At 52.7% G+C, this 21,371-nt stretch overlaps 1 protein-coding gene across 2 annotated transcripts in view; it reads right to left on the bottom strand.

Annotated features, from left to right (window-relative positions):
• LOC122393947 (potassium voltage-gated channel subfamily H member 8-like) overlaps nucleotides 1-21,371 on the bottom strand; it is a 102,299-nt gene continuing 80,928 nt past the window's right edge. The window contains exons 14-17 of one of the 2 annotated variants that reach the window (XM_043390435.1): nucleotides 10,868-11,106; nucleotides 7,340-7,488; nucleotides 2,288-2,489; nucleotides 1-661 (exon numbers count right to left, since the gene is read on the bottom strand). In XM_043390435.1, coding sequence (XP_043246370.1) covers nucleotides 356-661; nucleotides 2,288-2,489; nucleotides 7,340-7,488; nucleotides 10,868-11,106 — 896 coding nt within the window. In that variant the 3' untranslated portion in view covers nucleotides 1-355. Of the gene's footprint in view, nucleotides 662-2,287; nucleotides 2,490-7,339; nucleotides 7,489-10,846; nucleotides 11,107-21,371 lie in introns of both variants that reach the window. The other variant, XM_043390434.1, reaches the window with a different exon arrangement.

The following is a 21,371-nucleotide window of genomic DNA, read 5'->3' as shown; positions in this document are numbered from 1 at the left end:
TTTGATGAGCTGATATATTGTCTTTATTTGGGCATGGGCAGATCACAGAAACAAGTGCGCAAGAAGTATATACATAAGATCGTCTGATTCGACTGGAATATGAGTGGCCGGTCTCGGCCGCCGCCCGACGTCCGTCCGTCACATGTCTCAAAACATCCAACCGCCCTATAAGGTCAGTCCGCAAAATACTCTCCCTCTCAGACGGAACCCACTCTCTCCCAAACCTCACACACTCCTCCACTCGGCACAGGCACTCACGGTATAAACAAACACTCGTCCAAAGATAAAACCCGGGTGCCTGTGCGTCGCACGTAACAATCATCAACGCCCCACTCGCGCGGCCAGAACCCGCGCGCTAAAAGTCCGTCACCTGTGAGGGGGCGCGACACCGAACGGCGTTCTCGCTCTTCCCGACTGGCATCTCGAGCGCGAAGGTGACGCCCCGCTGCGGCGAGCGCGGGTGGGCGGCGTTCATGACGCGGTTGCCGTCCGCTCCGACACCGAGCAGGGCCAGCACTCGGTCCTTGTTTCGCGACACGAACTCCTCTAGCATCCGTGTGGGAAACTCAGTTTGCGTCTCCTGGTCACAGGTGGCGCGCGCGGCGGGCTGCTGGGCCGTGCGAGCCGTGAGCGTCTGTAAGAGCTGTACGGCCGTCTGGACCTGAAACATGGAGAGGGTGGTTACTATCGGTCCGCATGGATGAATACTGGGTCGGTATACACAGGGCTGGAGTATACCGACAGGGCTGGAGTGTAGCTAGACCCCAGGCTCCTCTTAGAGCCTGGGGTCTAGCTTGTAGGAGCCGAGAGCCGCGCCTTTCAGTGGTCCCACTTTCCTTTGCATTCAGAGACTTTGAAGCAAACCGAGCTTGCCGAGTGCGGAGGACATTCGCCAGTCTCAGAGGGTCCACAGCGGTTTCTGAGAGCCCTATCCTAGTTCGAAGGGACCTGCGCCGGTCTAAGATAGCTCAAGGTTTTGGTAGGTATAACTCTGTAGGTCGCGCGGGCCTCGGACCTGACAATCGTCACAATGCGTCCACCTGGTCCCTGTTGTTTGACGACTGCTTTGGAAATATGTGTATTTTTTATTGATATGAAGACGGATAAGACAGACGAATGGAAGCTTTTGTGGAAACTTCCGGCTCCCAAGACGCTGCCTGCGGGCGCAGTTATGTCTCCGATCCACGCGTAAGATGACAGTAAAACCGTAATACTGGACATTCGTGCTGCAGCAGTCACCGCTAGCATTATTAGCCCGTCTTCGCACTACATTTTAGGATTAAGCGAGCGAAATATTTCGAGGGCGTGCATCTGCATTGATCCTATGCATGAGTCATGCGACGGGGCGGGACTTACAAAAACGCGAGTCAATGGAGTAGGACTTGTCAGTTGAACAAGTTCTTCAGAAAACGAATAATAGAAACCAGCCTCATTTGTTCTAGCCTCGAGATTTGTGCTGTTTACGCTTCCCTATCATTAGATTGTCGAGTTTCATCAGCCTAATAGCCACGCTCTACAACTGTGCATTTGAAGAGTCTGCCTCACTGGATCATAAGCCGCGCGACTAAGCCGTTGGCACTTGATATAACCGTTTAACCGGTAAAGAGCCAACTAACTTCCTCACACTAATATCCCAATTGGTAATGCTAGCAGTCCCACTCCAATGTTTCAGCCTCTTCAGTGCAGTAACACCGCTCGAGCCATTTCGCTCCAATAAAATAGTCTGAGTCGGTCGTCAATTAACTCGGCTGGCGGCTGCGGCGGACGACCGGCGGTCCCCGGGGCCCGGCCCGTGGGAGGGCGCGACTCGACTTTCCGACGAACCCCTGCGCCCTTCATCGACTGGCCAGCTGATCGGCGCGGCGCGGGGCAGGGCAGGGCGCGGGCCATGAACGGGGACCATCACTCAACCGAACGGCTCCCCGGAGTGGCGGCTGACGGCGCCGTTATTGCGCTGCAACGACAGCCGCGGAGCTCATCTGCATCTGCATACTGGCGGGTATACGGGCGACAGGAGACGGGTGGATCGGTCGGACAGGGGAGAGTGGTCCTCATCCAGGAAGCTCAGTGAACTGAACCAGAGCTAATAACTTTACACCGAAAAATGGTTAGGAAGGTTAGAAAACAGTTCGTCTCTCCGAGTTGTTAATTCGTGCAGGGGTTTGAACTATCACTCTAGCTATAGAGCTTTACAAATCTGCTCGTTCCAGCTCTTAGCAACCCATTCCGTCGCCGACCGCCCGAGGGTCAGTTTCTCCTCCCCGGCCCTGTCCAGCCCCTCCCTTACCTGGTCGTGAATTTGGTCGACCTTGGCTCTGCTGTCGTCGGGTGGCCGGTCTCTCTCCCGCGGCCGGTCGGTTGCCATGTTGTCCAGGGAGCCGAGCCGTCGCAGACGGAGCACCATCGGCGACAGGGAGGTGGAGTGCTGACCGCCCAGCGGACTGCGCTCGACGCCCCGCCGCGGCCGCAGCAGCGGCTCCGAGTCCTCACTGTAGGGGGGGGGGAGGTCACAAACTAGAAAAAACGGGTGGAGAGCACAGCGTCGATAAGTTCGCTATGCATATTTCGTCCGTTCTCTAGCCAGTTTGATAATGCCGCCTGAATGATGCTGTATCGCCCGACAATGAAGCTGATATTCCCGACGACAGATGGTTCTGAGTGTCTGTCGCCTGAAGGATGCTGTGCCGCAGTACACAGTAGTTTCTTATCCCGCCGACAGATGGCCCTGAATGTCTGCCGCCTGAAGCATGCTGTGCCGCAGTACACAGTCGTTTCTTATCCCGCCGACAGTTGGCCATGAATGTCTGCCGCCTGAAGCATGCTGTGCCGCAGTGCACAGTAGTTACTTATTCCACCAACAGGTGGCTCTCAGTGTCCACCGCCTGGGACATGCTGTGCCGCACTACACGAGGGCTCCTGCGCGCCGGCCGGAGTCGCCTTGCATCGAGCGGCATCTCTCAACCACTAGGCGGGGATTGTATGTGCTGAGTTCGATCGATGAAAATTGCTTCATTCACAAATGATGAGATGGTGTAAGCGAGTATTTTGATGCGGTAAAGTTTCAGCTGAGGTAAACGCGGACACTGATCCATCTCTGATGTTTACATCTCCAGCACATTAATCTACCCTGTACCCCCGGTGGTACAATTTGACGCTGGTCGGACGGACCGGACAAACATCCTTTTGTCTGGCGCGGGTCGGCCGACCGGCATCGATCCCCAGGTAAAAGCAATCATCTAACACACTTCGGGGCCGCGTCGGCGTCGTATGTTGCCAGCTCTCCTTTCTCACAATGGAGAAACTATTTCCATCAGCGGCCGCGCACCGCTGCGCCGCCCGGTTTAATACTGAGCGAGTGAGACGGACGGGCACATCACCCCCGTCCTGGCCTGGAAAGCAGCGCTGTGACAGCCGGCTTTCACGGGGCCGGCCTGTGCGTGACAAGGCATCGAACACCGGACCGATTGCCGAGTGCTGTGCGGGACGGGAGAGCGGGCCCGCTGATGGTACGGTCGGGATGGCGCGGCAGGAGTCCCAGACGAGCGCCGGAATATTGGTGCAGAGAAATGCTGGTGCTCTGGTAAATATCGAGCAGTACAGGGGTGAACAGATGTTTATTTAGTCGAGGGTCAGGATAGACGTTCCGATTAACCTTCGTCCCAGTGGGGGGCATATGTTACCACCCTGTAGCGTTTTTTGCATATAAATAAAAAACCGCGGCGCATAGCGCCGCGCCGCTTGGGGTAGCTTTTGGTACATCAATTTTGGACAATGTGTGAAATTTTTGACCCCAGGTCATGTCAGGTCAGGTCACCAGGTCAGGTTAACTGACCAAGCCTAAAAAAGTTTGCAATCATGTCCAGCCTGCAGTGTTTGTCAGAAAGGTTTTAAACTTGGTGGATTGCATGATGTTACGGGTGCCTACAATTTGTATATCTCGGATTTTTTTTATATCCGTGACCTAAGGTCAGGTCAGTGGCGTGACCTTTCCATTACAAGTCAATGGAGAAAAATGAAAATGTCTCTAGATCCGTGTGTACGCATAGGAACAGTCCAACTATTTCAGAATCACAATGATTTGGACCAACCGTGATGACCAGGGTGTCATTTTTGCTGATAGCCTCTAGAAAGGTCATCCGAGGTCATTTGAGGCTACAAACAGATTTTTGCCAATAACTCGCGATTGGAAAGAGATAGAACGCTGGGGATGGTCTCATTGTGTTTGTCTTGCCGAGACGCATCGACTGATATGCAACATGACCTTTTCAGGTCAGGTCATGACCTTGACCTGAGGTCAAATTTTCAAATTGACCTTTCAAGGTCAAATTATTGTTCATTCGACGCGTCTCGGCGAGAGGAAAACGATTCTGGCAATAGAAATGTCGTGGCTTTTTGTTGTCGAAAGTTATTGTCGAAAAACACTTTTCGTAAAAACAGCTATTTTTGGAGTTTTTGCCTTCTTGAGGCTAAACCCGTGACCTGAGGTCAATTTTGATAATGACCTTTTCAAAAGAAGAGTTCAAGAGCTATCGATTGCTTTTCCATGCGTTTTTCTAGCTACCATAGTTCCTGAAATAACGGAATGTTTTCTGAAAAATATAATGACCATTGGCAAATTTTGACCTTTGATGACCTCTGGTGACCCCAATATTGCTCTAAGATGAAAAATGACTTAAATACTTTCAAACGTACGCATTGAGAGCTAAGCTATCGACTGCTTTTTACCGCGTCTTTCTAGCCCTCTTAGTTTTTGAGTTAGAGGTGGGTGGTAACATATGCCCCCCCCCCCCCACTAGGGCGAAGTTGGCGGAGACCGCCACTGGGGCGCGGGTTAAATTATCATCCCCATATGCCGTAAAACACAATCAGTGACAAGACAGGACTTGTAAAGCCAGTTCAAAACGAGGAGAGAAAAGGAAAAAGCTCTTAGATCTTAACTTGTTAAAAGTATTGCTCCAGTTTCCTGTTTATTCAATGGCAATGACGTTCTTCCAAAATGTGTTAAATTGAGGATACATTTTACCTGCGTTGGTTGTTGACGCATACCAGCGACGAGTTATTTTCCTATAGCGCTGCTAATAGATTCAGCTCAGCGAATGCGATCATCACACCCAGTTCAGCGAACTTTGCGGGGCTTGTTAGGCCGGAATGTTTATATGATACCTTCATTTATTAGCATAAATTGCCCTATTCATTCCTGATGGCGCCATTTCTTCACTAACACGGCCGGTTTAATTAGTGTCGAGATTTAGTTGGACATCTCATTTGGCGCAGTGCAACAGAGACAAAGTGGCGGCTAACCAGCTCTGCAAAAGGCGGAACTCGTTGGTTTGTTCGAAACTTTCAGAAGCAATTCTCATAGTTTTGTTTGTAGTGTCGCACCTTTTGAAGTTCGTGACCTTTTTAAGTCTATTTTTTTTTTGTCGAAATCACTGGGGTGTTTATGCATAGATGCGATGATCTCTCATGCCTTTGGACCTAATTCCATCGCTTCCGGCATCTAGTTTCAACAGCGCGCACCTCCCAAGACCGCAGTCGACATGAATTGGTTAGTGGCTAAAGACTGGTATAACAGCTGCCGTCCCGCACATTCAACCAGGCATCTTCTCACCGCAACGGGCCGTCCCGGGGGAAATTAGTCCCTCAGCCATGCACCGGTCAGTGCCCGCATGTTGTACTGTGACCGAGTTCAGCAATAAGACGCGACTACGGCACTCTGCGTCGACTCTGCGTCGAACCTTCCTGACACATGGACTGCCGGCTATAATAAGGCCGATAAATCCGGCTCAACGGGACGGAACGGTATCGGAAAAATGCGACTCTTTGACAGTGAACGTCCGAGGGACGCACTTAGCGGACTGGTGTCCTGCCTGGCGGACAGGGACGGCTTCATCAAGCTGTGAAATTCTATCGCCGAGATGGTACGTACCTTCGGAAGAGACGGTGCTCTAAAGTGACTAAAGAGAATAAATAAAGTAAGTAAATAAAGTTGAAGGCATCGCATCGTGCCATTTTGATCAATCATGATCTCTCTGAACTTAACCTTCACGGGCAGTGACAATGGAAATATAGTGCAATGTCCAGAAATGTGTCTCACAAATCACAAGTAACTAACTGTGATTTCACGCCACCAGCGTTTCAAAAGCATATGACAATTTACGTCATGTGTACTTTTCCAGTGAAGCGCTACTAATTAATTCTGTCCACCTCAGCCAAGATATGAGGGAAGCAAATCTCAACATTTGCTCAGCGCGGTCGTGTTTGCATTCCCAGCGGGGCGCGTCATTTGCCAGCTGAAGTGCCTTTTCTGAGACCGGGCGGCCGCGCTGTGTCCGCTTCCGCCCGCCTCTGTCCCTGGTGACTGGGCCGAGAGGCCGAACAGCTCAGCTGGAGCGCGAACACCCCTGAGCGCTCCAAACACTTCAGCCCAGGACACTCTATACACTCCAACATAGAAACTCGGGACACTCCACACTTGCGACAGCCCAAACACTCTAACCGGGACTTCCAAAGCTCTCAGACTTTGAACACTCAAGGCACTCCACACTTTGAACACTCCAACTCTATGCACTCCAAACACTTCAATCCTGAACGCTTCAAGCCCTTTAAGCTGACTTTCTCATTCGTTGCTGTCGGCTTTCGTGACTATCACCGTAATTGAGCTTGAAGGCGAGGGCGACAGCTCGCGTCGCTCTCATGAAAAACTAACCAGCTTCGCCGCAGGCCAAAGCTCCGCAATCTCTTCACACGCCTTCAGCAAATATTTAGAGCGTCACTTCGCACTGTTTCAATTTGACGCTACGAGCGTCGGCGCTTCGGCTGAACGAAATCAGTCCAAGAATACTCTGGTATGATGCCTTTCTCATTATGGCTTCACAGTTTAACCTGTTCTGTTTCCCTGAATGGTTCACAAGCTAACCAACTCTACGTTATTGTTTGACCCTCGACTCAACTGGTCAAGGGTACTAGACCTGCGGCGGAAAAAGCCTTGTTAGCGCTGGTTCGTCGCTCGATAGTTCGGTCAAGGCCTCAGGGCAAGGGCAGTGTGTGGTTGGTGGGAACTACCACAGCTGTCTTGTTTGTGGGGATAAGTTGAGCGGACCTTACTTCTTGTTTTGAGCATGATATTTTGCTCATGATATCCACAGATTATGCTTATACCAAAGATGCAGTAAGCGGTAAACGGGAAAGGGCACAATGTACAGTAACAAAATAAACAAATGAAACGCAACAGCAGCACGAATCCGTGCTGCTAAGGCACACCCAAACAGAACCACATTACATTTCACAACAATACACCTCTACATTCTCACTACAGGTGTTTCGACACCACACTTACCAGAAGAGTCTGCTGTTGCCATTGCGGCGCATGTTGGGCGATTGTGGCGAGAGTGGCGGGTCCTCCACCTCCTCTGCCTCCTCCACTGCCTCGTTGTCCTCGCTGATGGAGGGCAGAGTGTGACCGGGGCCGACGCTGTTCTCCGTGTCCTGGTGACGTGGAGTGCAGGAGCTGGTTACACGCAGGTAGGCAAATTTATACGGAAGGGCAAGGGTGGACATTTTACGGAACGTAATATTTGACCTATGGAAATGAGGTTCATTATCAAATCTGAGCTGAGGATGAAGTATAGTTTGAAAAAGAGATCCGAGCTAGCTTTATCGATGAATAATTTCATGAAAAGTAACTGAGTTATCATTTGTCTCTGTACAACGTTGTTGTATAGACGAAATGTTGCCTTAGGGTCAAATGTTCTCGAGTTTTAGAACTCGGCGGAAGTGTCTGAAGTCGTTTTTGCGTGCCAACTCCTGTGTCCTGCAGTCGCGCTCGTCTATTCAGCGCTGGGTGGTTCGCTGGACCGCGCTGAATGGGTGTTTTATGGGCCGATTTCACGGACCGGTGCGATCGTCCGGCCAACACAGCGGCAAAGGCAAACTTCAAAGGAAGGCGCCAGGGTGAGAAAAGGCACGGAAACGAACCACACAGAGACCGTGTTCCCAGAGTGCGCCGGCTCAGAAGAGCGAACTCGAGTAGTATGAGACTTTGATAACCCGGACTAACAAAGGGAAGACATTGTCTCAACGCAAAAGCATTGTTTCGGTTTACAGCTCTATCATCCAACATCTGTTTTTCTGCTTTATCACAAAATGTTTCTGAAATAGTTGAAAAGCTGCCTCGATTTACAGGAAGTGTTTTCGCTAACTAACCCGCGCCCTGCTGGGGGGGGGGGGGGTGTTTGAACACCCCCCTTGTGGTTTTTCGCGAATATCTCAAACTTATCTTCACTTATCGTTCGTTCACTTATCATACATCAATTCTACACATGTTGTGAAAATTTCAGACCAAGGTCATTCAAGGTCAGGTCACCAGGTCACTTGAAGTGACCTCACCTCATAAAAAGTTTCAATGTCTGTCATAGCTACACCGAGTGACCGATCGCTTTGAAACTTTCAGCGATTGCTAAGAGCAATAGCATGTACAAAATGTTTATCTCAGAATTTTGATATCGATGACCTAAGGTCAGGTCAATTTTGCGACCTCCCCATTATAAGTCAATGGGAGAAAATTGAAATGCGCCTCCTTTGGACGAAAGACATTATAAACACTCCCAAACACTGAATTACAAGTGGTTTAGACACACTGAACATGAAAATGGTGTCCGTGACCCCTGTTTATGCCCTGAGGTCATCTTAGGTCACGAATGGTATCTAACAGTTTTTTTCGCAAATAACTTTTGATAGAGGCATGCTAGAGCGATGAAAACGCCTTAGATGTGTTCAGCTCGACGATACGGATCGACTGATATGCAACATGACCCTTTCCGGTCAGGTCATGACCTTGACCTGAGGTCAAATTTTCAAGTTGACCTTTCAAGGTCAAGTTATAGTTCATTCGATGCGTCTTGACGAGAGGAACACGATGCCGGTAAAAGTAAGCTCGTACAATGCTTGGGTCAAAAGTTATTGCAGAAAAACTGTTTCCGAAAAAATCGGCTATTTTTGCAGTTTTTGCCCCCTGCAGGCAAAACCGTTGACGTTAGGTCAAATCTGAGAGAATTATTCAGAAAGGACGTTAATAGGGCTATCGAATGCGCTTTTCCGCGGCGCTGTAGCTCTATTGGTTCCCGAGTTATGCGTTGGCTTCTTGGAAATTGTCGACATTCGACCTGGAAATCGGCGAAATTTTGCCTTCAATGACCTCTGGTGACCTGACCTTTGACCTGACCAAAAATTGACTGAAGTGATTTCGTCATTATTTTTGACGCTCTTTCGAACGCCGCCTTCCGCGTATCGCTACGTGGCCCAGGAGCCGAGTTAGGAGGGGGGGGGATGTTCAAACACCCCCCCCCAGCAGGGCGTGGAAATCCAGGACCCCCAGCCGGGCGCGGGCTAACACAGCTATCTGATGGACAAAGTCTGTCTGTCAAATATCTATGACAAGTAAAGTTACCCTACCTGCCTGGTATCGGTCTGTTTGTGCCGCTTTTGTACGAAGTAACTACGGCTCAGCTTTAACAAGCTTTTAAAAGTTTGGCATTAACAACACCTTGACACAGTATTATATCTGCATTCCCCAGTCCGAAAGTTGACATCGTAAAAGCATAGAATTATGTTATCTATGCTAAAAGTAAAGCCAATAGCACAATTTAGTCTGCGACCCACTCCACCTAATTGCAAATCACTATTGGGAAGCCGTGTCTATAGATGCAGTTTCACCCCATGACCTTCTAGCAGCATTGTGTCATTGCTATTTGACCCTGTGATCAGAGTACACGGTATGGTATAGCTTTCTTGACCCCGAGAGGAACAGCAGTCAGCCAATGGTGGTCAATGGTCACCACTCTCGGCCAAACGGCCACTGAACCCCACAGCACCGCAGTGGGACAGTTTACGACTCGAGAAAAGCCTTCGACGCTGACATGTGCAAATTGATTCAGGAAGAGATGGAAGAGAGAAAGAGAGAGAGAGAGAGAGAGAGAGAGAGAGAGAGAGAGAGAGAGAGAGAGAGAGAGAGAGAGAGAGAGAGAGAGAGAGAGAGAGAGAGAGAGAGAAAGAGAGAGAGAGAGAGAGAGAGATAGAGAGAGAGAGAGAGAGAGAGAGAGAGAGAGGGAGAGAGGGAGAGACAGATAGACAGACAGACAGACAGGCAGACAGACAGTCTAGGGAGAGATGGTCGGAGGATGAGGGAGGGAGGGATGGGAAAGAGAAGTAGAAAGAAAGAGGGAGTGTATAATTTCTGGAAAAATACCGACGGAAAATATAGTTTTTTTTTTCGTCGGTATTTTATTGCATTCGCCAACATCGTAATGTAACTAGTATAGACCAAATTGGGTATTCCATTTGAAAGGACCATGCAAAGTGCATTTGCTACGAAGATTTCACTGGAGCTTCGGACTAAACAAGCGTTAAAATTTATTTAAAAATATTAGTAAGCGCAAAGCACTTCATGACAGATAATCAGCAATCAACGACCTACGTAACGGTGACAAAGAGCCACTTCACGGGATTTATAGCATGACTAACGACCAAATCTTTCAAACGAGCGCGCTCCCGAGAATAGCGCGCGCTGTTTAATTCAGATGGCTGGGTCGGCAGCCACATACTAATGTCAAATCACATTACGATACATCGATTTCTAAGTACAGACCGCATTCTGTATTCAGCTGTAGTATGCATTCCTAGCTTTTTTCAGGATGACAAGTCGGTTTCTCAAACTATCGTTAGAAAGAAACCTTGACGAAATGTCAGCGCCAAACGGTGTGTGAGGTTCTCATGGAGGGGATGGTCGGGGCTCTCCGCTTGCGCTGCTCAGGATCTCACCTCACCCACGAACCATTCAGTATCTCACCGAGGAGACGCTCGCGCTCACCGATGAGACGTCCGCCTCGTATCCCTCGCGCAGGTTGTAGGTGAGGTCGTGCCGGATGTCGTTGCTGAAGTCCTGCTGGAAGTCCTGGTACAGTTTGAGCACCTCCACCAGTCCGCCGATGTGCAGACACTTGAGGTCACAGTAGGTGAGCGCCCGAACGTCGCTGCTCGACTTGACGACCACATCGCTGCCGTCCTGCAGGTGACGCTGGATGTCGCAGCCCACCAGGTCACCCTTGCCTGTCGCAGGGAGAGGGAAAGGTCAGGGTGGGTCAACCTTGCCTGTCGTGGAGACGGAAAGGGTTAAAGAAGGTCAGGTACAGGGAATCATCACGGGATACTTCACTGCACATGATTGACCGTGTTTCGCTTGAAGAGCGATGTCACGTTTCCATCTAAACTGAACACGTGGATAGGACGCATACCACTGTCATAGTTCTTAAACGTTTATTACCGAATGGGTACTTCGGACATTCTTGTAGAGGTACTTCCTGCAAAGTTACCTACAAGGAGAATGCCGTTCAATAATTTCATTCCTTTGCCGAGTACCTTGTGTGGCATGAGCTCATAACACGGTGGGCAGTTACGATAAATATTTCACCGTTTGACTGGGCCTGTTTCGGCTGCAGTGGACAGGTCTCAAATGGAACGGCCGGCTGACCTGATGAGGCCCATCGATTGCTGGCTGCACGGACCACTGCAGGGTCACCTGGGGTTCCGGGGCCGACCGCACAGAGTCGGACGGAGAGCGAGGGAGCCAGCGGAACGAACCAGAGCCGGCGAGAGGGGCGGGATCAGCGGGCTCAGATCGTGCCGAAGCTAGTAAGGACGGTGTGGCAGGGACGGTTCGCCAGCGGCACCGGGGTCGGCCAAATCGACGCAGTTACTAGCGATAGCGGACGGGATCCCAGGGCTTTAAAAGAAATTGAGCCAGGCGCTGAAAGCGGGTGCTATTGTTATCATAGCTGCTGCGTTCTTGAAAGAACATTGGAAAATTATTTGAAAAAGGAATGCATTGACACATGGACTCATTGCATTTTAGGCCTAAAGGTAGTTAAATGTGAAATTAATAAATGCACAATGCTTGAAGTTTAGTTATGGATTGAGTCTTTCGTTGTTAGCGAAGAATGCACAAATGGCTACCATTTTTCATTTTCAACACAGGTCAACTCACAATTTCTCTTATTCATCCTTCTCTCAACCCTTTCTTTTGCTTTTCTCTTTTTGTCCAATCAGGGATAGGGACAGCCTATCGTCGATTAGGGGCTCGATTAAAGTGAGCAGACGGGGGTGACACAGAACGAGCAATCGAAAAGAACATGGGCGGTAGACGGCGGGCGGCGACAAGAGGAGGCCGGCGCGGAGAGCGAGGTGGCCTGAGACGGGACAGGGGCGCTGGGCCGGGCCGCGCCGAGATAGCGCACGACAAACAGAGGGGATGGAGCGGAGGGGAGGGGAGAGAGAGAGGAAAACACGTGGGGTGACACAGTCGGCGACGCGAGCGCGGAGGTGAAGGAGGGTGTAGAGAACGCGTCGGAGTGACAGACGGCGAGAACGGAAAAGTGTTTAAGCGGAAAAGCGTTCGAGGACTGAGGGCAGGACACACGTGGAACGGACATGACCGGTAAGTCATCGAATTTTTGGTTCTCCTACGTCGACGTACTTCCAGCCACATATGCCTGAATCGTGTGGGCCCTTTCATGCGCCGGGTACGCCTGCGCTGTATCGGTGCAACAATTCAACATGCCTGAACCATGTTGACACAGTAAACCCGCCGTTCGTCAGGTATGCCTGAACTGAACCATATCGAAGCAGCGCCAAGCCACACATGCCTGAACCATGTGGGCTCTTTTATGCGCCGGGTACGCCTGAACCGCATCGGTGCGGCAATGCAACATGCCTGATTCATGTTGACAGAGTAAAGTCGCTGTTCGTCAGATATGCCTGAACCATATCGAAGCAGCGCCAAGCCACACATGCCTGAACCATGTGGGCTCATTTATGCGCCGGGTACGCCTGCACCGTATCGGTGCGGCAATTCAACATGCATGAATCATGTTGACACAGTAAAACTCGCTGTTCGTCGAATATGCCTGAACCATATCGACGCAGCGCCAAGCCACACATGCCTGAACCATGTGGGCTCATTTATGCGCCGGGTACGCCTGCACCGTATCGGTGCGGCAATGCAACATGCATGAATCATGTTGACACAGTAAAACTCGCTGTACGTCAGATATGCATGAACCATATCGACGCAGCGCCAAGCCACACATGCCTGAACCATGTGGGCTCATTTATGCGCCGGGTACGCCTGCACCGTATCGGTGCGGCAATGCAACATGCATGAATCATGTTGACACAGTAAAACTCGCTGTACGTCAGATATGCCTGAACCATATCGACGCAGTTTCAAGCCACACATGCCTGTCCCTGAACCATGTGGGCTCATTTATGCGCCGGGTACGCCTGCATCGTATCGGTGCGGCAATGCAACATGTATTAATCATGTTGACACATTAAAACTTGCTGTTCGTCAAATATGCCTGAACGATATCGACGCAGCGCCAAGCCACACATGCCTGAACCATGTGGGCTCATTTATGCGCCGGGTACGCCTGCACCGTATCGGTGCGGCAATTCAACATGCATGAATCATGTTGACACAGTAAACTCGCTGTTCGTCGCATATGCCTGAACCATATCGACGCAGCGCCAAGCCACACATGCCTGAACCATGTGGGCTCATTTATGCGCCGGGTACGCCTGCACCGTATCGGTGCGGCAATGCAACATGCATGAATCATGTTGACACAGTAAAACTCGCTGTACGTCAGATATGCATGAACCATATCGACGCAGCGCCAAGCCACACATGACTGATCCAGGTGGGCTCATTTATGCGCCGGGTACGCGTGCACCGTATCGGTGCGGCAATGCAACATGCCTGATTCATGTTGACAGAGTACAACTCGCTGTGCGTCAGATATGCCTGAACCATACCGACGCAGTTTCAAGCCACACATGCCTGTCCCTGAACCATGTGGGCTCATTTATGCGCCGGGTACGCCTGCACCGTATCGGTGCGGCAATGCAACATGCATTAATCATGTTGACACATTAAAACTTGCTGTTCGTCAAACATGCTTGAACGATAACGCGCCAAGCCACACTTGCATGAACCATGTGGGCTCATTTATGCGCCGGGTACGCCTGCACCGTATCGGTGCGGCAATGCAACATGCATTAATCATGTTGACACATTAAAACTCGCTGTTCGTCTGATATGCCTGACCCATATCGACGCAGCGCCAAGCCACACATGCCTGAACCATGTGGGCTCATTCATGCGCCGGGTACGACTACCCCGTATCGGTACGGCAATGCAACATGCATAACTCATGCTGACACAGTAAACTCGCGGTTCGTCAGATATGCCTGACCCATATCGACGCAGCGCCAAGCCACACATGACTGATCCATGTGGGCTCGTCTATGCACCGGGTACGACTGCACCGTATCGGTGCGGCAATGCAACATGCCTGATTCATGTTGACAGAATAAAAGTCGCTGGTCGTCAGATATGCCTGAACCATATCGACGCAGCGCCAAGTCACACATGCCTGAACCATGTGGGCTCATCCATGCGCCCGGTACGCCTGAACCGTACTGATGCGGCGATTCAACATGCATGAATCATGTTGTCAGTGAAATTCGCTGTTCGTCAGGTATGCCTAAACCATATCGACGCGGCGCCCCGCCTGACTTAGATGAAGCCAATGACGCTATTCGTTGGGTGCCGGGTGACGTCACCAGAACAAATGCACACATCAAAGCATTGTCGCCGTGATGGCCGCCGGGGAGTGCCAGCTGTGTTTTCGCGGACGGGGCTACCCCCACCCATTCCGCTGCACGCGCCCACCGGTCGGGCGGCCAACACTCGGCCGTCAGCAGTAATAGAGCCGTTACGTCACGTCGTGACACCGCCGCCGGGCGTCGCGGCGTGTAAAACCACCGCCAGTTCACGAGGGGGAGGGGAAGGCGCGGGAGGGACGCAGGGGTCACCTCTGTGGGGCCAAGTGGTTGACCTTTTGTCCGATAACACTGGGAAGGGACCCACGACTCCAGCAGTCGGTCGGGAGTTATTTGCACAGGATAACCCCTCACGCAGTCAGGGAGGACAAATGGACGCAGCGCCGTCCTGGGAGACGGGGGGGGGGGGGGAGGGCGGCCGGCCGGCGGGACACTAGGGTACCGGCGGTGCCCATATAAGGAGATATACGAAACGTTAACGATGTTTACCCGTCTGTGTGCACAGAACTACGGCCGCTTAGTGCGGCCAGCGGCGAACAGGCGCACATAGACGCTCGGCTCCGCGCCGAATTGGACTGCGCCCTCGCCGGGGGAATGGCCCCACCACAAGGATTATGGCGACCACCAATGGACGGCACACCACATCCGGCACATAATATGGCGGCTCCAGCGCCCGCCGCGCCGGGCCACGCACCAGGACCCGTGGCTGCGCAGCCACAGGCGCCTGCACCAACGACAAATGCGTGGACCGGAGCCGGCGGTGACCGGGGACCGACCGGATATGGAGGGGAGCAGGCATGGCAGGGCACGGGACCAGGAACAGGCGGTGAACACACGGTGTATAGTCGGTCAAATATGTATCTTTCCCGGCCGGCCCTCCCCAAGCTGGGCAGGTCGGTAACTTGGCTGAATCCGCCGGCCGCTGCGAGTACTACGGAGGGGAGGGGACAGGTTGTGCGGTTGCCGCGTCGGCCAATGAGCGCGGACCTGGCGAGCGGGCTGGGGCCACGGCGTGTTGACCTAATATGGTCAAAGGTTCATGCCCTGCGGGTATGGTCTGCGGCCAGCTGGCCCACTGATTGAGCCACAGCACCGGGTCGCGGAAAGGTTTCGATAGGTATCTGAATTGGAGAGTGGAGACCGTTAGCTTGAACTTGAGTGTAGTCGCTCTAGGTTTGAGATGCCGTATCACTGCACCGTTTTTGAAAAGGGGAGAATTATTCAGTTGAGTGATGAGGGTAGAACGGTTGCAGAAATCTTTAGGAGGGTTGGTTTAGGAGGTTGTTTTAGGAGGGGGCGGTTTTACGCCCCCCCCCCCACCCGTCTAACTCGACTCCTGAGCGTCGTAGAGACAAGCGGTAGGCGGCGTTCGAAAGAGCGATAAATTCTGATACTTTTTCTTAAATAGCTTTTGATCCAGACAAGATAAAGGATCGATTCGAACGTCATCGTTCTTAGCTTGTCAAAGCGCATCGAAAGCTATATCATGTGACCTCGAAAGGTCAAGTTGAAAATTTGACCTAAGGTCAAGGTCATGACCTGACTGAAATAGGTCATGTTGCATATCATTCGATCCGCATTGATCAGACAAACATGATAAACGTCGAACGGAGTCTCTATTTCTATTCACTCAAAAGTTATTGCAGAAAACCCCCGCTGGTGACCTCAGGTGACCTCGGATGACCTAGCGACACCTTCCAAAGGTCACCGGTGACATCCTTCGGTAGAATGACCACCAGGGACCTGCAACACCATGATCCTGAATATATTGTGTGGCTCGGGTGGCATTCAGATGAAGTTGAAATTTATCCCATTGACTTATAATGGGGAGGTTGTGAGATTGACCTGACCTCAGGTCATAGATAAAAAATCCGAGACATACATTTTGTGGATATTGTCACCCTTACTAACTCCTGAAAGTTTGATATCGATCGGTCAACAGTTGTAGCTTTGGTGCAAGTTCAAACTTTTTGTGACGTTAGGTCACTCAAACCGACCTGTTGACCTGACCTTAAGTCATAGGTCAAAATTCGCACACAGTATGCGCAATAGATGGAAAAACAGGTATGCAAAATTTGGTGGCGCTGCACGCCGCCGTTTTTCGGCTATCTGCGAAAAACCTGGGGGGGGGGGGCGCAAATCGCCCCCCCCCCCCGGCCCGGCGCAGGTTAAGATTTTCAGTAGATATGGCTTAACGCTTTCCCGTTAATGCCAAAAAAAAAAAATGAAAAAAGTTTTTGCTTTATCAAAAAATAACCGGTCATAATTCGATTAAATATTTCTCTTGCGCTAATCATCATATCACCAAGCATTCAATCGTATCAAGAGCAACCATCTTAATTTTTAGGTCAGCGACCCCTGTTGAAACACCAGATAATCCTTTGATAGCTCATAGCACTCAGTCTACAATTTACACGGCGCATGAAAGCACAGCCATCATTAGACCATCGCGCTGCCCTCACATTCGTTAGATTCCTAACGCATCCGCTTGCTCGCCTCTCCCGGCCAGACCCGCCGGAGCACCCGGCGGCGAGGCCGTCCAGTGCTGGTCTGCGGTCACTCTCCAGCCGGCCGCTGTGTAGCTCCGCCCCCCCGCGCGTGACGTCACAGGGCCGCCAGAGCCGCCAGGGCAGCTGGGGTGTGGGCTCAGCCAACTATCGAATCCAGACCGTAGCGCCACTTGGCGGCCGGGAAAGATACATATTTGACCGACTATACATTCACGCCACTGCCAACCGGCCGCCGCCTCCTCCCGCTGGAGTCGCCGGCGGTCCAGCGGTGGCGCCGCCGGCTCGGCCGTGGCAGGACCACGACGGCCGGGAGCGCAGTCGCCGCCGATCTAACCGCAGTGTCAGCCCGCCCCGGCGTAAACGGCGCCGTGACCAGTCGTCATCGTCGGAGTCATCAGACGATGATGACACGGCAGACAGACGGGAGGAATATCGCATGACGCCGCTGCGGGCGCGGGGAGGAGCGGCGCCGGCCGATCTGCGCTTGCCGGCAGTCACAACCAAGGCAGCGAGGCAGCTGCGGAATCGGCGGAACTACGTGGCGGTGCGTGATGCGGCCGATCCGGTCGAACCAAGTCCCAACAATGTACTAGAGTACATCGGTCGAGTGGCAGCGATCGTCACACATACCACATACTACTTCCCACAGTGTGGGCTACAAGCAACGAGCTACCTGACGTGGCTAATCAGCCGGAGCGCCGGCCGCTCCCTGAGAGACGTCCAGACGGCGGACAGCAGGGCGAGGCAGGCAATGGCGCTGCGTCCCCGGGATTTCCTGACAACCCTAGATCTCGATCAGTTCTGGCCTACACGTGTAGCTTCAACAGCTACAACAGCAGAGCGAGCGGGGACGAATCACAAAGAGGTGTGTTTTCAGCACGTGCGCCGGAACAAGTGCACCACGCCGTGTCGCACGGGTCGCATCCACCCGCCATGCCAGACGTGCAATTCGACCCAGCACGCGACCGCCTTCCATGCCGCCTTTTCACCCCGAGGCACCGCCGGGTGGACGGCCGCTGACCAGCAGGGCGACGCACAGCGGGGCCGGTCATGGTTCGGTCCGCGATTATAGTCGGCGAGGGGACAGTGTGGACGACAGGCCCGTCCCTGCTGATACGGGCGTGAACGTCGAGCGCCTTGAACGTTTGTTCAGTGATTGTCCAAACATACGGAGAGAGGTCGGGGACCTAGTGGTACGGCGGTTCCGGGAGGGAGCGGACATTGGCTACTGCGGACCAGGCCACGGACGGTTCACAACCAACAACCGCTCGGCCACCTCGCGAGTGATGGGAGTGTCCGCCGCGATAGAACGAGAAGTGCAAACGGGGTGCACCCGAGGCCCATTTGAATCACCGCCGTTCGAAAATTTCACGGTGAACCCATTGAGTGCTCGGGACAAGCCAAACGGGGACGTGCGCCTCATACTGGACCTCTCCCAGCCAGTGGGCAGTGCTGTGAACGAGGGGATCGATCCAGCGGAGTTCCGAGTGGTGTACACCTCAATCGACGAGGCTATACGGCTCATTTATTTAGTCGGGGGCAAAAATGCCCAATTATTCAAGGCGGACATTAAAAACGCGTTTAAGTTAATACCGGTGCGGCCAGATCAGTGGCGACTGTTAGGGTTTCAATGGTCAAATGCGCTGTATTACCAGGTATGTCTGCCCTTCGGCGGTCGCAGCAGCCCACGGCTGTTCAATGACTTTGCAGACTGCCTGGAAAAGTTATTTCAGGCGAACGCTGGCGGTGTATTTGTGCGACACTACCTGGACGATTTTTTCGGTGTCGGACCCGCGTTTTCAGCGGACGCGGCAGAAACGTATGACAAGATACTGACTTTGTGTCGCGAGTTAAATGTGCCGTTGGCGAGTGACAAGTGTCTGCCTCCGTCCAATCGCATGGAGCTGTTGGGCGTAGTGCTCGACACGGACCGCATGACGGTTGCCCTGCCAGATCGGAAAGTGGCCGACCTCCATCAGGCGCTCGGAGCGCTGGCGGGCCGCCGGAAATGCACACAGCGGGAGTTACTGTCGTTAGTGGGAAAACTTACGCAGGCCAGCAAATGCGTGCCGCCCGGGCGCGCATTCACACGGCGATTACTAGATGCAGCTTATGCTGTGAACGGCTTGCAGAAACGCATACGCGTCAATGCAGCGATCCGGGCTGACCTGGACTGGTGGCGTTGCTACCTGCCGCTCTGGAACGGCAGCTTCCCTATGGTGCCACCTGCAGAAGTGGAGACCGCTACCGTGACCTTACACACGGACAGCTCGCGCTGGGGGATGGGGGCGTGTCAGGGCGGCGAATGGTGGTCAGCGGAATGGCCCGACGAGATCAAACAGGCGACATCTCTGTCCATGACGTGGCTCGAACTCATCCCGGTCATGATCGCATGCCTCGTCTGGGGAGACAAATGGGGAGGAAAACGGGTGCGCATTTACTCAGACAATATGGGCGTCATAGGAGTGTGGGGTAGGGGATGGTCCGGGAATGCACAGATAATGTCTTTGATCCGCCAGCTCCTATTCTGGACAGCATACAAGAAGTTCATTATCGACATCGCGTACGTCGCCACAAAACAGAACGGAGCGGCGGATGCGCTCAGCCGGAATGACGTTGCGCGTTTCCGGCGACTGCGCCCCCATGCATCGCAACGACCGGTCCCGTTGCCGTGCACGCTGCGCTCGTACTTGGCAGACCCCGTCGCCGGCGCCCATCGGCTAACAGGCTTTCAGCTCTAGAGTGCTGACCCCTGCTGTGTAACGGGGCGCATGTCCCCACCAGCCTCCTGCCTGGAATGTTGTTTTGCCTAGTCGAGAATACACACCTTTTCTGTATATCCGTTTATACATTCTGCTCCGTTGGCGTGTTTGGCGTATTGTTACCGCTCAGGACACGAGCGGTAATACGAGTCGGGTGCAGACGGCCATCAACAGCCAAAGGTAATGCATGTGATGAGCGAACGGCATGAGACACCCTAATCAGGGATAGGGACAGCCTATCGTCGATTAGGGGCTCGATTAAAGTGAGCAGACGGGGGTGACACAGAACGAGCAATCGAAAAGAACATGGGCGGTAGACGGCGGGCGGCGACAAGAGGAGGCCGGCGCGGAGAGCGAGGTGGCCTGAGACGGGACAGGGGCGCTGGGCCGGGCCGCGCCGAGATAGCGCACGACAAACAGAGGGGATGGAGCGGAGGGGAGGGGAGAGAGAGAGGAAAACACGTGGGGTGACACAGTCGGCGACGCGAGCGCGGAGGTGAAGGAGGGTGTAGAGAACGCGTCGGAGTGACAGACGGCGAGAACGGAAAAGTAACCCACCCTCCATCCCCATTTTATTGTTACTTTGATGATGATGATGACTATTATATTAGGTAACGCCTCCTAGCATCATTCGTCGTCGGCCCGTATTGTTACCGCTCAGGACACGAGCGGTAATACGAGTCGGGTGCAGACGGCCATCAACAGCCAACACATCGTTACCTTCTTTCTGCATCTCCTCTTCTCTCGCCCCCTCTTTTCACCTTCTATCCCTCCCACCCTCCCTCCCTCTCTCTCTCTCTCTCTGTCTCTCTCTCCCTCTCTCTCTCTCTCTCTCTTTCTCTCTCTTTCTCTGCATTCTGAAGACAACTCCGTTCGATTTTTTACACTACTGCTGACGCTGCCTGTCGGCCTGGCCGCCCCTCCCCGTTCCCATCGTCGCATTCTGCAGACAGCAGATGCAGAGCCGATTGTGAGAGTGGCAGGCCATGTCCCCAGGCGCTGTGCTCTCCTGAGACCGGGCTGAGACGCTGGGAGGGCGAGCACAGCCGGCGGGGACCCAGCTCGGGGGCGGACCCTCCCCCCGAGATTGACTGAGGGAAGGGATTCCCTGGCGATAATAAGAGGAGACGACCAGGCAGCATTGGCGCTGGGCAGTGTCTGCCGGATAGAAAAAAAGGTTTTTGGCCATTGTGATCAATTGAGCGTTGTAAGGCATCAGCAGCGGTAAGGAAGAGATCCAGTTTCTTTAAATCGAACACTTATGGACGAGCCGCCTGCTTTTATGAAACCGAAAAGGACGCTCCAACTGCATCCTACAACAAGCGGGGAATAATGCTGACAGTGTAATTGCTAAACTATCAGTAGTAGCCCGAAGCACACTCGCATGGTGCTTTTTGAACGTTACAAAAAGCTTCACGAG

The sequence above is a fragment of the Amphibalanus amphitrite genome, unplaced genomic scaffold, assembly GCF_019059575.1.
Source record: "Amphibalanus amphitrite isolate SeventyFive unplaced genomic scaffold, NRLGWU_Aamphi_draft 000565F_arrow, whole genome shotgun sequence".
Taxonomy (NCBI): Eukaryota; Metazoa; Arthropoda; class Thecostraca; order Balanomorpha; family Balanidae; genus Amphibalanus; species Amphibalanus amphitrite.
The sequence above is the reverse complement of the archived record's forward strand: the minus strand, read 5'-3'. Positions and strand labels throughout refer to the sequence as shown.